General features: G+C 35.3%; 1 protein-coding gene and 1 long non-coding RNA gene across 2 annotated transcripts; one reads left to right on the plus strand and one right to left on the minus strand.

The window, feature by feature from the left end:
* Positions 1 to 8,097: 8,097 nt before the first annotated feature.
* Positions 8,098 to 11,273, plus strand: LOC18424200 (NEP1-interacting protein 1). The gene is made up of 5 exons (XM_011630627.3): positions 8,098 to 8,383; positions 8,610 to 8,788; positions 9,429 to 9,503; positions 10,572 to 10,742; positions 10,877 to 11,273. Exons 1-5 carry the CDS (start codon positions 8,206 to 8,208, stop codon positions 10,997 to 10,999), a joined length of 726 nt encoding a protein of 241 aa, XP_011628929.2. The 5' UTR covers positions 8,098 to 8,205; the 3' UTR covers positions 11,000 to 11,273.
* Positions 11,274 to 12,284: 1,011 nt separating this feature from the next.
* On the minus strand, positions 12,285 to 12,679 carry LOC148780353 (uncharacterized). The gene is made up of 2 exons (XR_016041339.1): positions 12,552 to 12,679; positions 12,285 to 12,454 (listed from the first exon to the last, which is right to left on the minus strand). It is a non-coding gene; the product is annotated as an uncharacterized LOC148780353 (long non-coding RNA).
* Between the last annotated feature and the right edge of the window lie 734 nt (positions 12,680 to 13,413).

Consider the following 13,413-nt stretch of genomic DNA (forward strand, 5'->3'; position numbering starts at 1 on the left):
GTTGGCAGTTAGTTCTATGAGCAGAGCCTTGACTAGGCACTTGTAGCTCATAATTAGGCTTATTTATAGTTTTCCTTGTAGCTCAGAATTAGGCTTATTTTTGCTTTGGTTTGGGTTTAACTTTGGTTTGGGTTAAGACAATAAATAGGTTATAATGTAGGGATGAGGATCTCCTCAAGGTTTTTTAGGTGTATCCAGTTGTATGGCTATGGAGCTTGGCTTGCAAGCTCCTTTTAATATTTTGTTCCATTAGCAGGTTTCTCTTTGTTATCTCTATATCTGATCCTTTACCTCCATCAATAAATCTCATGAATTAATTTGCAGAAAATACCTTTTTATGCTGACATTAAAAACCTACTCTATATGATTGGATATATAGCCTGCTATTTTATAATCCCAACAAAAAAGAAAGTATTATATGCTGATTAAAAAATTAAAGATAATTAATTTAATAAAATCATAATCAATAGATTACTCTATATGCATTGATCAAGAAAAAAACTTACTACACATCTCAAAAAGTAATCTTCTGGACACTTAAAGCAATTATATGTAGGACACGGTTTCTATGCAGCGAGCCCGCATATTCTAGAAATACGGGCTTGGCAATAAATATATTTTTAAAATATAATTTGATCCTAATTTTTAGATAACATATAATCTTTAACATGGAGATCGTGAATATGAAAAAACAAAAAAAACAAAATACAAAAAAATAATAATTGAAAATTAGAAATAATAATTATATTAAGAAAATATTCGGATCATTAATTACATTTGTATTTAGATGGACTACCTAGTTGCATCCATCTTTAAGATGGATATTTTATACCTTTGGACCGTATATCCGTATATTGTAGAAATGCCGTCCAGCTTGCATGAATAAATATAGGATTTGTCTAGAGTTAACAACCCATCAAAATACAAAGGTTCAAGTTAGAAGAGGTTATGATTGGTGTATTTATCAAAACAATCATTATTTTTTTATTAAAAAATTATTTAAATAGGTAATTTACCATTAAACAAGGGCAAATTTGAAATTTTTACAAAAATACAATAGCATTTTGGAAATTAGTGTCTTGAAACTTTATTTGTAAAGTACGTTTGTCATTTAGTTAAAATTTCAATTTTACCTCTTATGGAGATGACAAAACTACCTTTTGTTTTGTAGTAATATTTACAAATTTGCCCTACAAAAGTAACTTTTTTAAAAAAAATAGACAACAAAATTAATAAATCCACCATTCACAACTCTCTATATCTTGAACCTTTGTAAATTGTGAAGTTTATAATATCCACATATATATATATATATATATATATATATATATATATATATATATATATATATATATATATATATATATATATATATATATATATATATATATATATATATATATATATATATATATATATATATATATTAAAACAATTATATATCAGGAAAATAGGTTCAAGGCTAAGTGGTCAGGGTGGTATCCTAAGCCTTGCTTGAGGTTTTCTTGGATAAGGATAAGGTCTCCATAACTAGGTGGGGCATCAATGGGGTCCTAGTGTACCTTGAGATAGGTTTCATCACCACCCAATTGTGCCTTGATATTTCATCGTAATTGTGCCTTCTTAATTGGTGTACCACGATACCTTGCCCATTCTCCCATGTTGTGATGAGATTCATTTTGATTGCAAGACTCTTATTGGTGTAGGCCATATAACCCAACGCCATGGCATGTGCATGCACGAACATCGGCAATAAGAAATGTTAGCAAACAACCTCTTAATTTTTCTTCTTGATTCAAGATGTTTTCATATCCAGATAAGTCTATGAAATAGAGATTCTTTAGGATGATGGAGTTTTGGTGCGCTAGCTGATGCACCTAATCAAATGGGCTCTCCTCTTAGAATCCATCTTAAGAGGATTTTAATGCTAAAATTTAATAATTGATCATTCCAAATTTTCAATCACTACAACCATGAATCTGGAAAGAAAAAATAGTTTTTTAAAAAAATCTTGAATCTTCAAAATAAACTATTTTAGATTTTTGTTTTTGGACCCTTCAACATTCTTCGTTTTAATTTTTTTGCAAATCATCACATTTGCACTTTTTTTTGAGCTGCAAAACTATGGATCTAAAGCAAAAGTGCATCAAAAGCGGTTTATTCGTTTTAATTTTTGGCAAATCATCATATTTGTACTTTTTTTTTTAGCTGCAAAACTATGGATCTGAGCCAAAAGTGCATCGAAAGTTGTTTAGTTTCAGATTTTTTTTTTTTTTTTTTTTGAGAAACAGCAACAATTTTATTACATCACCCTGTGCAAATTACATCACCATGTAAGCCATTTGGCCAATACAACAACAAAACAATTTTCATTCAAAAACTGAAAATCAAAGATAAAAGATTACGCAACCATTAAAGCCTCAGCACTAACTCATGCTTCTGCTAGAACATCCGCCTCCATATTTCGTTCTCTATACACATGTACAAATGAATAATCCATAGTCCATACCCATACAACAATCTAACAATTACCCTCAATAATTTATTAAAAAACCATGTCAATTCAGCCTCATTTTCTATCTATTTTATTAGAGTCTCCATCCACTACCACTGGCATATTAAAACCTTTTGCCAACTTCACAACTTGAAGCATTGATTTGAGCTCAGCTTCATTCGTAGTTATTAGCCCCACTTGATCATAATATTTTGCCAACATCACTCATGTCCTAAATTTTCAGAAAGGCATCCTTTCTACTAGACCCTCATTTAAGCTTTTTCCTTCAATAATGGAGAAAGAAAAAGAATTTGTGTGAAGGTTCATGAACCCAGGTCTTTTGATATTTTATTATGGCCGGATACTGATGACAAGAATGAACGGGCAAAAACCAGATGACGATATTAACTAATAGGGAAAATATAGAATGAGACCATTTATTTTTTATACAAAGTGGTCACATTAATCTTGACCATTGGATGGGAAATTGAGTGACTACAATTATTTCATTGACCAAGCTCAAACTTCAAAAGAAATTTTTTCGAACTTTGTAACACATTCTAATTATTAAATTTCACATCAAATGGTTGTAAGGAATTGTAACCACGTTGTATCAAAGGTAAATGATCTCATTATATACAACCCCTAAATAATATCCCCATAAATTTCTGCTCGAAACAAATATATATACCTATAAATTTGAGATAGGAATAGCAAAATGTAGAGACCACTTCAGCTTGCCATCCACTTGCCAACATTGTACTAATATATTATCATATAGAATTATTAGGTAAATTATAATTTATGTTTCGGACTTGCGATGCGGATGCACAACTATCATTCAATGCTCATATTGAACCTAGCCTCATCCAACAACCATAAAATAATTTGGTTTTTCGATTTTTTATTTGAAACTTATATTTATTTGAAAATTGAGCAGTAGATGTATTTTTATATGGTACATCAAGTAGAAATAAAAAATAAAAAATAAAAAGTATTTCAAATAAAAAAGTTAACCAAATTTCCCTTAAATCATTATGAATCTGGTCATTTTTCATTTGAAACGTTTTTGTAACTATTTTTATTTAGTGTGCCATATAGAAACGCGTCTATGCTCCAAATTTTGGATAAAGATATTTCTAAATAAAAAATGAAAATGAAATTATTTTGTGACCATTGGATGAGACCTTTGTTCAATTTGAACTGTTGGAAGGGTGCTTGTGCGGCCTTGCACCGGCCTCATTATGTGGTCGGGAGATCTTCCTTTTCACTTTAAGCTCATTTAGGCTTTTTAAGTAACAACATGTTTTTTCTTATTTTTTTGGGGGTTAGTTTAGCATGTGGAATCAAACCAGAAACATGATTTTACAATAATCAACACCTAACCAATTAAGCCAAAGCAAGACTACTTGAATCACTCTTACAATTAAGTCAGATTTATAGTATTGCATGGCCATTGTGGTTCTTCAACTTCGCACAGTTATTAGCTGCAATTATTGATTGACTTTTTTTCTAACCAAATAAAATACGGAAAATATCATGTTAAAACCCCTTACAGAACTATTTTGGATTAAACTATTTCAATTAATATTTGAAGGTTTACTTTTAAATTTTTATTTTATTTAGATAGACCTTCAAAAAGCATTAAACAATGCCCAAAATTCATGTTGGGAAGTCAGAGCGAGCAGGGCACTCCATTTGATTAGGCCATGTTAGATTTGTCAACTTATAAAAATGCTACTTTTTGTGGTTCCCAACAATGAAAAAGGGAAATTTAGGTATATTCAGAATATTTTCTTAAAAGGTATTTGAGTAAAATGAAAATTAAAAACAAAAATATTTTAATGTTGATTATGATGTTTTTTTCCCTTACTCCCTAAATAATATTTTCCCAAAAAAACAGATGAGCATGCGAAAATGAAAGGAAAAAGATTAAGTGGTGTGGCAGTCCATCATCAACACATGGTGCACGCCCGATAAACACCATTACGAAGAGGTTTTGATAATGGGAAAGTATAGAATGAGACCATTTACTTTTGGTACAAGGTGAGACACTAATCTTGACTATTGGATGTGAAATTGGATGGTTGTAACTATTTCATTGATCAAGCTCAAACTTTAAAAGAAATTTTTTCAAACTTTGTGACACCTTCAAGCTCTCAAATTTCACATCGGATATTTATAAGTAATTGTGACCACCTTATATCCAAAGTAAATGGTCTCATTATATACGATCCCTGTGATAATTTATAGTTCACCTTGATTCACACGCAACGCCATTAGAAACAATGGTTTGAAGCTCATAAAAATGCTCTAAAGTCACTCTGCCTCAAAGATTAAAAAAAAAAAAAAAAAAAAGAACCAAAGTTTTTTTTTTTTGGGTGGGGGGGGGGGGCGGGGGGGGGGGGGGGGGGGGGGGGGGGGCTGGCTTACCATGTTTTGATGGTAGAGTGTGGGACCACCCAATAGGCACCTAACAAAAAGGATAAGTCATGTGCGTACGGAATGACCGAATCAACGGCCCATCATTCATTTTCAAAAAATGACGGTTAAGATCATATTGTTTCATCTAATTCTAAAGTTGTGAACCCACGTGAACGTGACTCACTTGAGCACGGCCGTTATTTGAGGTACAAAATTTCAGCCTTTGATCCTGAAGTATGTGTTTGTTTCGTGGTCCACCGCTTCCCTGGGTTACATGGAAGTGATGTCTTTTTAAATTGTGTTTTTAAATCCACTAAAAGCAAAATAGCAGCCTCCACTCGCATAACAAACACGGGAGTGCGACAATTGTAGAAGCCGTTAAATTTCAGCTTTTGATCTTTGTATTTGTTTGGTGGGCCATCGCTTCCCTGAGTTAAATAGAAGTGATGGTTTTTAAAATTAGTTTTAACGCCATTGAATGCAATGGTTTCGAAATAGTAGCTTTTACTCACATAACAAACATGGAAGTGCTACAATTGTAGAAGACATTGTTTCTGCAAAATAACACGAGAGTGCTACAAATTGTAGAAGCCGTTGCTTCCCCGAAATAGACGTGCCCCCAACTTCAACTCATGACCAAAAGGAAGGTACTCGTCCATCAAATATCGCTTCTTTGTGTTGAAATGCCAATTCTGACTGGAACTTGGTATTCCGGTCAAATGCATGTACTCCACTATCAATAATGTTTTTAAATTGCTATTGTGATTGTAGGACATTTTCAAATGAGAAACGTAGGACATTTAAACGCGCTTTTAGAAGAAAGTTCTCATTTTGCCATTTTTCAACATATTTGAACCTACCCCTCTGGAAAAGCATTAAAAGAGGGCCTACGGCCTGATCCATGCAAATGCAACAACAAGTATTTACCGAGTCTCATAAGCTCCCTAAGCTAGGGTAAAATGGTGTGCCTTGAAATTTTCTTAAATAAGATAGTATAAATGGTGAAGTATATGTAAGGCCTAGGTTTTATGAAAACAAAATAAAGCCTCACCTTAAATCCTCATCCAAAAAGCACTTTCGGCAATAGAAATCTTCATCACGGCTCTAAAATCAATTTTCAATACCGACAATAAAATTTGAAGCTCAAAAAGTGGTACGGATCATGCAAATCTATGAACACTTGTTTTTAATTTGTTACAATATACAATGTTTTTAGAGCTTGAAATCGTAATTTTTTTTACAACCATAACATTCAAACAGAGATGATCGATTTAAAAGTTTTCCAATACTTGAATTGCAATTTTCGATGAGTTATAAGGTGAGGTTTTACTTATTTTGATAAGGCAGTCCCTATCAAACCATCTTCCTAGTATAAAATGGCGTTCCTAGACATTTTCTTGAACTTGGTTGTCTTATATGAATCTATTCCTCCAAAAACTCATATGAACTCTCTCTCTCTCTCTCTCTCTCTCTCTCTCTCTCGTTTGTGTATCATATGAAATCTATTCGTCCTAAAACTCTCTCTCTCTCTCTCTCTCTCTCTCTCTCTCGTTTGTGTATCATATGAAATCTATTCGTCCTAAAACTCTCTCTCTCTCTCTCTCTCTCTCTCATGCAAATTGAAGCAAAAGGTGGCCTTGTGCAACGAGAGTGAACCTTATTTCCTGAGATATTGGAAAACAGGTCTTATTATCGTGAATAACTGTCATGCTTCAGTTTGGTGTAAAGGAACAATTGTTGTTGAAACAAAAATAAAAAGGCAAGGGTACCCTTCCGATCTCTATAACCATACGTTAATTCGACCTCACAAAATTACATTCCTCAAACTTAAACCGCAGAAAACGAAGCTATTCAAATTTGAAAGAAAAAAAAAAAACGATAAGGATTATACTTTGGGTGTGGCATGCATAAGTTTGCAACCTGAAACCATCAGAGTATGGTGCACTCCAAACTGTCATGGGATGCAATTTTGGTGTCAATAATTTTTAGAATGGTATGAGAATCTATTTTTATCTCTAATTATAAAATTTTAAGCTTTAAAAGCTGTTCAAATCAAGCAAATATATAAATACATAAAAATCTTGAGAAATGGGTGGTTAAGATAATGTGTTGCAAGATGTACTATTTTTAAGGTTTGAAATCTCTTTTTTTTTTTTTTTGTCCATATCTATACATATCGATGTTTAGATGACCAATTAGATTTTTTTCCCAAGGTTAGAATAACCTTTTCTCGAAGGATTTAAAGGTGCAACTTAATTTTACAATTTAAGGTGTCTAACCTTATATAAACATTTTCCTTCTATTTTTTATTCTTTTGATTGGCCCTCAAAGCTTAACATGCAAAAGGCAACGAGAGATTCCAACACATGCAGAGATTTAGACTTGAGGAAGAGAGAGAGAGAGATTTTAGTAGTCCTTCAAAGCTTAACATGGGAGAGATTCCTAGGGGGTTTCACACATGCAGCGATTTAGACTTGAAAGGAAAAGAGAAAGAGAGCATGAGGGGTACACCCGATACGGGTCTGGGTCTGAATTCAAAAATTAGACCTAAAGGGTTAAGTCCGGGTCCAAATCTTGGACCTATATAGTAATTTAGGTCCAGGTCCGGTAATATTTTCAGATCCTAATATATAAAATATAATTAATTAATTGTCAGGTCTAGGTCTGGGTTGCATATAATTTTTTTGTCCGACCAGACCCGACCCGTTGCTACCCTATATAGTTGGGATAGGTGTCACGGAACACTTACATGGTCCAATTAAATTTGCTACTTTTTGTCTTAAGTATGAAGTAAGTGAACCAATTTGAATTGAGGTTCAATTTTTTTCGGTTTTTCTTTTTAATTTTTATTGTCTTTTATTATTGTGGATCAAAGGCGAGGTTCCTTGGTTATTAAGTCTACGGTTAACACAAAGCCATGGACCCACCCCATTCAATTCACCCATTCTTCTCCCCAACCCAAAACAAACATTTATGACCAATTTGCCCTACACCTGAGATCCCAACTATCAGCAAAATAATCAAGTTAGCACGGTCCAGATGAGAAGGACTTATTTGGCATATGGAAGAAGTTTGGGCATGTCGTAAAATGGAAGGTTTATAGTTGCTGTCCGGAGAAAACTTCGTCCCCTTTGCTTGGTTTTCAAACGCGAATATAAACGCGTTGATGCCTTGGTATTTGCCTGCCCGCGCAACTCATTTTGCATTACGAGGAGAGAGAGAGAGAAGGGAATAAGGAATTTAAGAGAGAGAGAGGGAAGCGAAATTTTACAGTAATTCTTGGCGCCATGGATTCGGATTGCTCCACTGCTCCTCCATCCTCTTCTTCTTCTTCTTCTTCCTCTTCCTCTTCTTTGACTTCATCTTCTTTTTCTATCTCCACTTCGATGAGTAATGGTTTTCCCTCAATTGCCGTGCCTCTGGTGAAGCTTCTTCTTGCAACTCTCACGGGCATGTTCGTTTTAGGTGCGTATCCTACCCTTGTAAAAATCTCTCTCTCTCTCTCTCTCTCTTTCTGTGTATGCATGGTGCTGTGACCAGAGCTGCAATCCGCCGAAATTTCATCAAGATTATGTGCAAAGTTTCGGATACATTGATAGCAAGTAGAAAACGATCATCAAACTCAGCCGGCTCCTTTTGTTTCTGTGTCATCTTGCTAGAAAACGAAATTTCATTTCATCTACTTTTGCAGGGGGTTTCTTTGTGGGAGCAGTCACCGGAGCTTTTGGAAGCAAAGCGAGCGAAAGTGGGTTGCTTCACAGAGCAGGAATTGGAGCGATTTCGGGAGCTGTGCTCTCTATACAAATCTTTGATGCTTCTTTGGCTCGCTGGTATTCTGGCTCCAGTCTCTTCCAGAATTTGTTGTTGACGGTCAGTCTCTCTCTCTACATCTAATTATTGTTATTGTCCCTAGTTCATTCTCTCTGTCTGCATCTAATTATTGTCTATAGTTCTTTATTGATAATTTCTAACTGCTGCATAACCGGTCATGAATAGTTGGAATAAGAATATAAAATTGTGGAAGTAGAAGTTATATGTATATATATATATTATGTTTAATTTGGATGTTTTTTTATGATTAGTACCATTTTTCAATATTTTTTACATGTTTTTAAAATGTCTCTAGGTTAAATTCATGTTTACCAATTGACTTTGTGTTGTTTTAATTATGTTTACTATTTGATATTATTTTTAACAAATTTTTAAAATGTTCTTGTCAATATTTTTGGGCCCTGCATGTCCACTCATACACACCCGAGTTAGCTGGCTCAGGCAGGACCCAAAATCCTGTAGCCCAAGCCAAGTTTGTAAACCTTGCTCTAGAGCCTAGACCAAAATTTCTTCTCCGAGATACATACATTTTCTTGTGCACGATTTCCTCTAGTGTTCTCTCTCTCTCTCTCTCTCTCTCTCTCTCTCTCTCTCTATAGAACAGGTACATATGAAAATTAGGAATGACCAGACCATATGAACAGTAGTAGGAAATAATTCTCTCTCTCTCTTGTTGCAGGCGGATTCCATGAAAAGCCTATTCGATGGACGGCTTGTGAGGGAACACGAGCTGTTGAGCGCAATACAATGGCAGGTAGGATGTTACGCTCAAGCGGTCGAATATGTTTTATCGGCATTGGAATTGCTCAAACATGAAGGCTTATGCTGCTCTATTTGTGGACCTTAGCGCTCCTAGTTTCAAAACCATTTTGAGTTGGAGACATTTTATAACGTAACCGTAAATATAAAAATTCTCCACCGGTGGGACCATGACATGGCTCACACGTAGCATGACGTCATTACATAAAATTTGAAGAAGTCATATAGCGTCCCGGTGCTGTCGACTGTGCACCTTTTAAGAACCATGCTTATCAAGGGCAACTCGTTTTTTATTCTTAATTTTTGTTTAAAAATGATATTAATAAAGGGCAACCATTGGAAGGGGGTGCTTCTACACCCTTCTATCCGTCCACATTGATGTGGACAGGGTACTTTTCCATTCTTAAAATTAAGAAGTACGCGTCCATATGACAAGTACCCGATGCTTCTCCATCATCCTTAAAAAAGGTCGATACTGGTGATATATTGGATATTCTTTTCTTACTCATCTCACTTTTGGCGACTCGCTAGGACAGCTCTGGCACGATCCCGGCCGGGCCAAAAGGGCCCTCTCTGGACCTTCCCCCTCTTCTCTCTCTATGGTCATGGACATAAGTTTTAGGACCTGTTTGGAGGGACAGTAATTATGATTAAGCGTATTGTTGTAATACACTAGTCATGGAGAACCCTTGGGAGGGTTTCGGCCTGGCCCATTTCAGACCCGTTTATTTGCGACAAGACTGTGAAATGTTTTAAGAACGACAGCAGAAAACCTTTATTGATACAGAGTAAACAAGACTTGTCTGTCCGCTTAGGGCGATTTCGGTAGGGCCACCACCAAACAAGATTCCTACTATTCTTCTTACGTGCTTCCTGGGGAACTCAATGGCAACTTATTTGCCCCGATCCCTTTTGACCATGTTCTCGAATTGTGGTAGACATGAAGACATTTATAGAGGGGTCCAAACGGGGCCTTAGTGATTGGGACATTGTCGCTTTTCTTGTAGCATTGAGAGATTCGAATCATTCTCAGAAATAACGGTGTGTCGTTTGAATTGAACAGATTGATGTTGCAGAGAGTGGGGGTTACGAAGAGGTGCATGACATGTTTGAGGTATGGGGAACCAAAGGCATGCCTTCTCATAGGATTGAGCAGCTTCCAACACTAGAGCTTACATCTCTCAACATTTCCGATGCGTCAGATCACCAAATCTGCTGTACAATTTGCCTACAGGTTGGCGCTCTCTCTCTCTCTCTCTCTCTCTCTCTCTCTCTTCGGCACCTAACATCTTTATGTTTTTCTTCGGCAAACCTGCCTAACATCTTTATGTTTTTCTTCAGGCCTAACATCTTTATGTTTTTCTTCAGGACCACCAAGTTGGGGAAACGGCAAGAAGGTTACCTAATTGTGGGCATATGTTTCACATGGGTTGTATTGATGAATGGCTCATTAGGCATAGCTCTTGTCCTTTGTGCAGACTTGATCTGTAACATTTTTCCCAGAGTAGTCTTTACCAGCAGTACCACTTAATATGAGCAATTCTTGGGCCCTATGTCTCATTGTCTATTTGTATTGATTTTTTTCCGTGTATATAGATCTTCATTTTTTCTAGTTGTTTTATGCTGTAAAATAATACTTTGATGTGATCATTATTGTAAGATATATTCATTTTTTTCTAGTTGTTTTATGCTGTAAAATAATACTTTGATGTGATCATTATTGTAAGATATATTCATTTTTTTCTAGTTGTTTTATGCTGTAAAATAATACTTTGATGTGATCATTATTATAAGATTTGGACTCTGGGTATGTTGCAACTTGTGCATTTTCTAAAGTGAGAAATAGATTGGGGAACCAGAACCATCTTGACAATTAATTAAAGAAAGTGAAGAACAAAAGGGGTCTTTCTAGTCATTTCTCTTCATGATTAGCGCATGTTCTATGGACAGTACAAAGATGATTCTAGCATGCAAATTATGCACCATAAAAATAAGGGAAAATTGTTGGACAAACATAGCATTGAACAAAAGTAAATGCCATGCAAAAGCAAAGAAGGCCCACGTAAAAGTTGGAAATTAAAGGAAATAAAAATAAATAAATAAATAAACTCACAGATGTTAAAAGTGGTAAGTACAATGAGGACATAACAAGACCATTTTATCTTTGGGAAAGATAAATGGTCTTGTAGCCACCCAATTTTGCATACTACAAGACCATTTTATCTTGGGAAAGATCAAAAGACACTCCTTTAGCCACCCAATTTTGCATCTAATGTGTAAGGGTGGTTGTGACCTTCTTGCGTCAAAAATAAATGGTCCTGTAGTATACAATTTCATTTTTAAACTTATACTATACTTAATATCATCCTGTAGATATCTTTGCAAGGATTATTTATCTCCTTTTCAAAACAATATCTTTCAAGCGACCCCATGTTCCACAACTGCTAGATCTAATTTGGAAAGGTAATCTGATGACACACCTTTCTAACCTAAAGTTTGGCAATGCTGATTGGGCTGAAGACAGAAACAGCCCAACCAATGCAGTCACATGTATCACTCAAAATAGGCTCAACCATCAGCGCAGGGATAACAGGAGGGTCCTATCTCACCAAAAAGATACATAAAGGGTACATCTCATTGACGGGAAATTTAGTGTTTCTTTTCGCATTTGCAGTGAGATTCATGATTTCATTTGGGGAAAGAGTCTTCCAAAAGTGAAGCACCCCTTACTAAGTCTTCTCTCTCAAAAATATGCCATCATGCATTGCACTAAGGATTTTATCAATTCAACTTACCATTAAACAAGAACAAAGACTTCTCACCTACTTCCATCAATCTGCTACATCATCCCATTCGAGAAATTAAATTGCACAATGGTTCGTTATGTTCACTCCATCAATCATGCATGTCATACTTTTCTAGAGGTCATTAGAGATGCATACTTTGCTGCAAAAGCCAGGTTTTTTGAGGAAGCTAAGAAGCTTTTCCCAATATTTGTTGACAATAAACCATACCAAGACTCAAATACAGGACGCTTACATACCAATAGAAGCTGGGAACTTGGAAAGTTGCCGATAGATTTGGTTGCTGATGGATCTAAAAAGTCAAGAACAAAGTAGAAGCCTGGTAACTGAAATGAAGCACGGTGAGCGATATCATATAAGATGTCATGAAGTTTTCTTTGGACTTCGCGTCTGATGTATACTATCAAAGAATTTCAATCTATATTCTGACAGGGAAATCCTCCTCCACCATCATCCTCTTAGGCTTACAACTCATTCAGAATGATTTTAAATACTTGCTTATGTACATGAAATTCTCCCATTGGTACCCCACATTTTTTACTATTGTCTACTACGATATGCTGAACTTTTCTTATTTTCATCCAACAGTAACCGATGGTTTAGCAAATTTAGAGAAAACATGATATTGATCTATCTCCCACATCAGCAATAAATGCTTTTACTAAGTATCCTATTTTCACATTCTTATATTTAGATTACAGACCCTTGAGGGAATCGTTAACATACCTCAGTTTACAGTGAGTAACACATATTCTAACAGTGTTTGCATTTCAGTATTTCTTTTTCTTCCCAAATATTGTGTTTCTTAATAAGTATGTTGTGAGCACTGCATACCATCAGGGCCACTTGATGAGAAATGTGGAGTAAGAATGCCCATGGTTATGAAAGAAACATTGTATCAATCCTTCAGATACACATCCATAGATTTGTGTGTGTGCATACATGTATGTTGAGAGAGAGAGAGAGAGAGAGAGAGAGAGAGAGAGGTTCACTCATTTATCATTTCACAAGAAAGAGTTGGATTAAGGTGCAAGAAAGAACTGAGCCTGTATTGATGATTAATGGAGGTTCATTGGATGCACAAACTAAGCCTAAAAGTCC

The sequence above is a fragment of the Amborella trichopoda genome, chromosome 9, assembly GCF_054954075.1.
Source record: "Amborella trichopoda isolate Santa Cruz 75 chromosome 9, AtrichopodaSantaCruz75HAP2 v2.0, whole genome shotgun sequence".
Taxonomy (NCBI): Eukaryota; Viridiplantae; Streptophyta; class Magnoliopsida; order Amborellales; family Amborellaceae; genus Amborella; species Amborella trichopoda.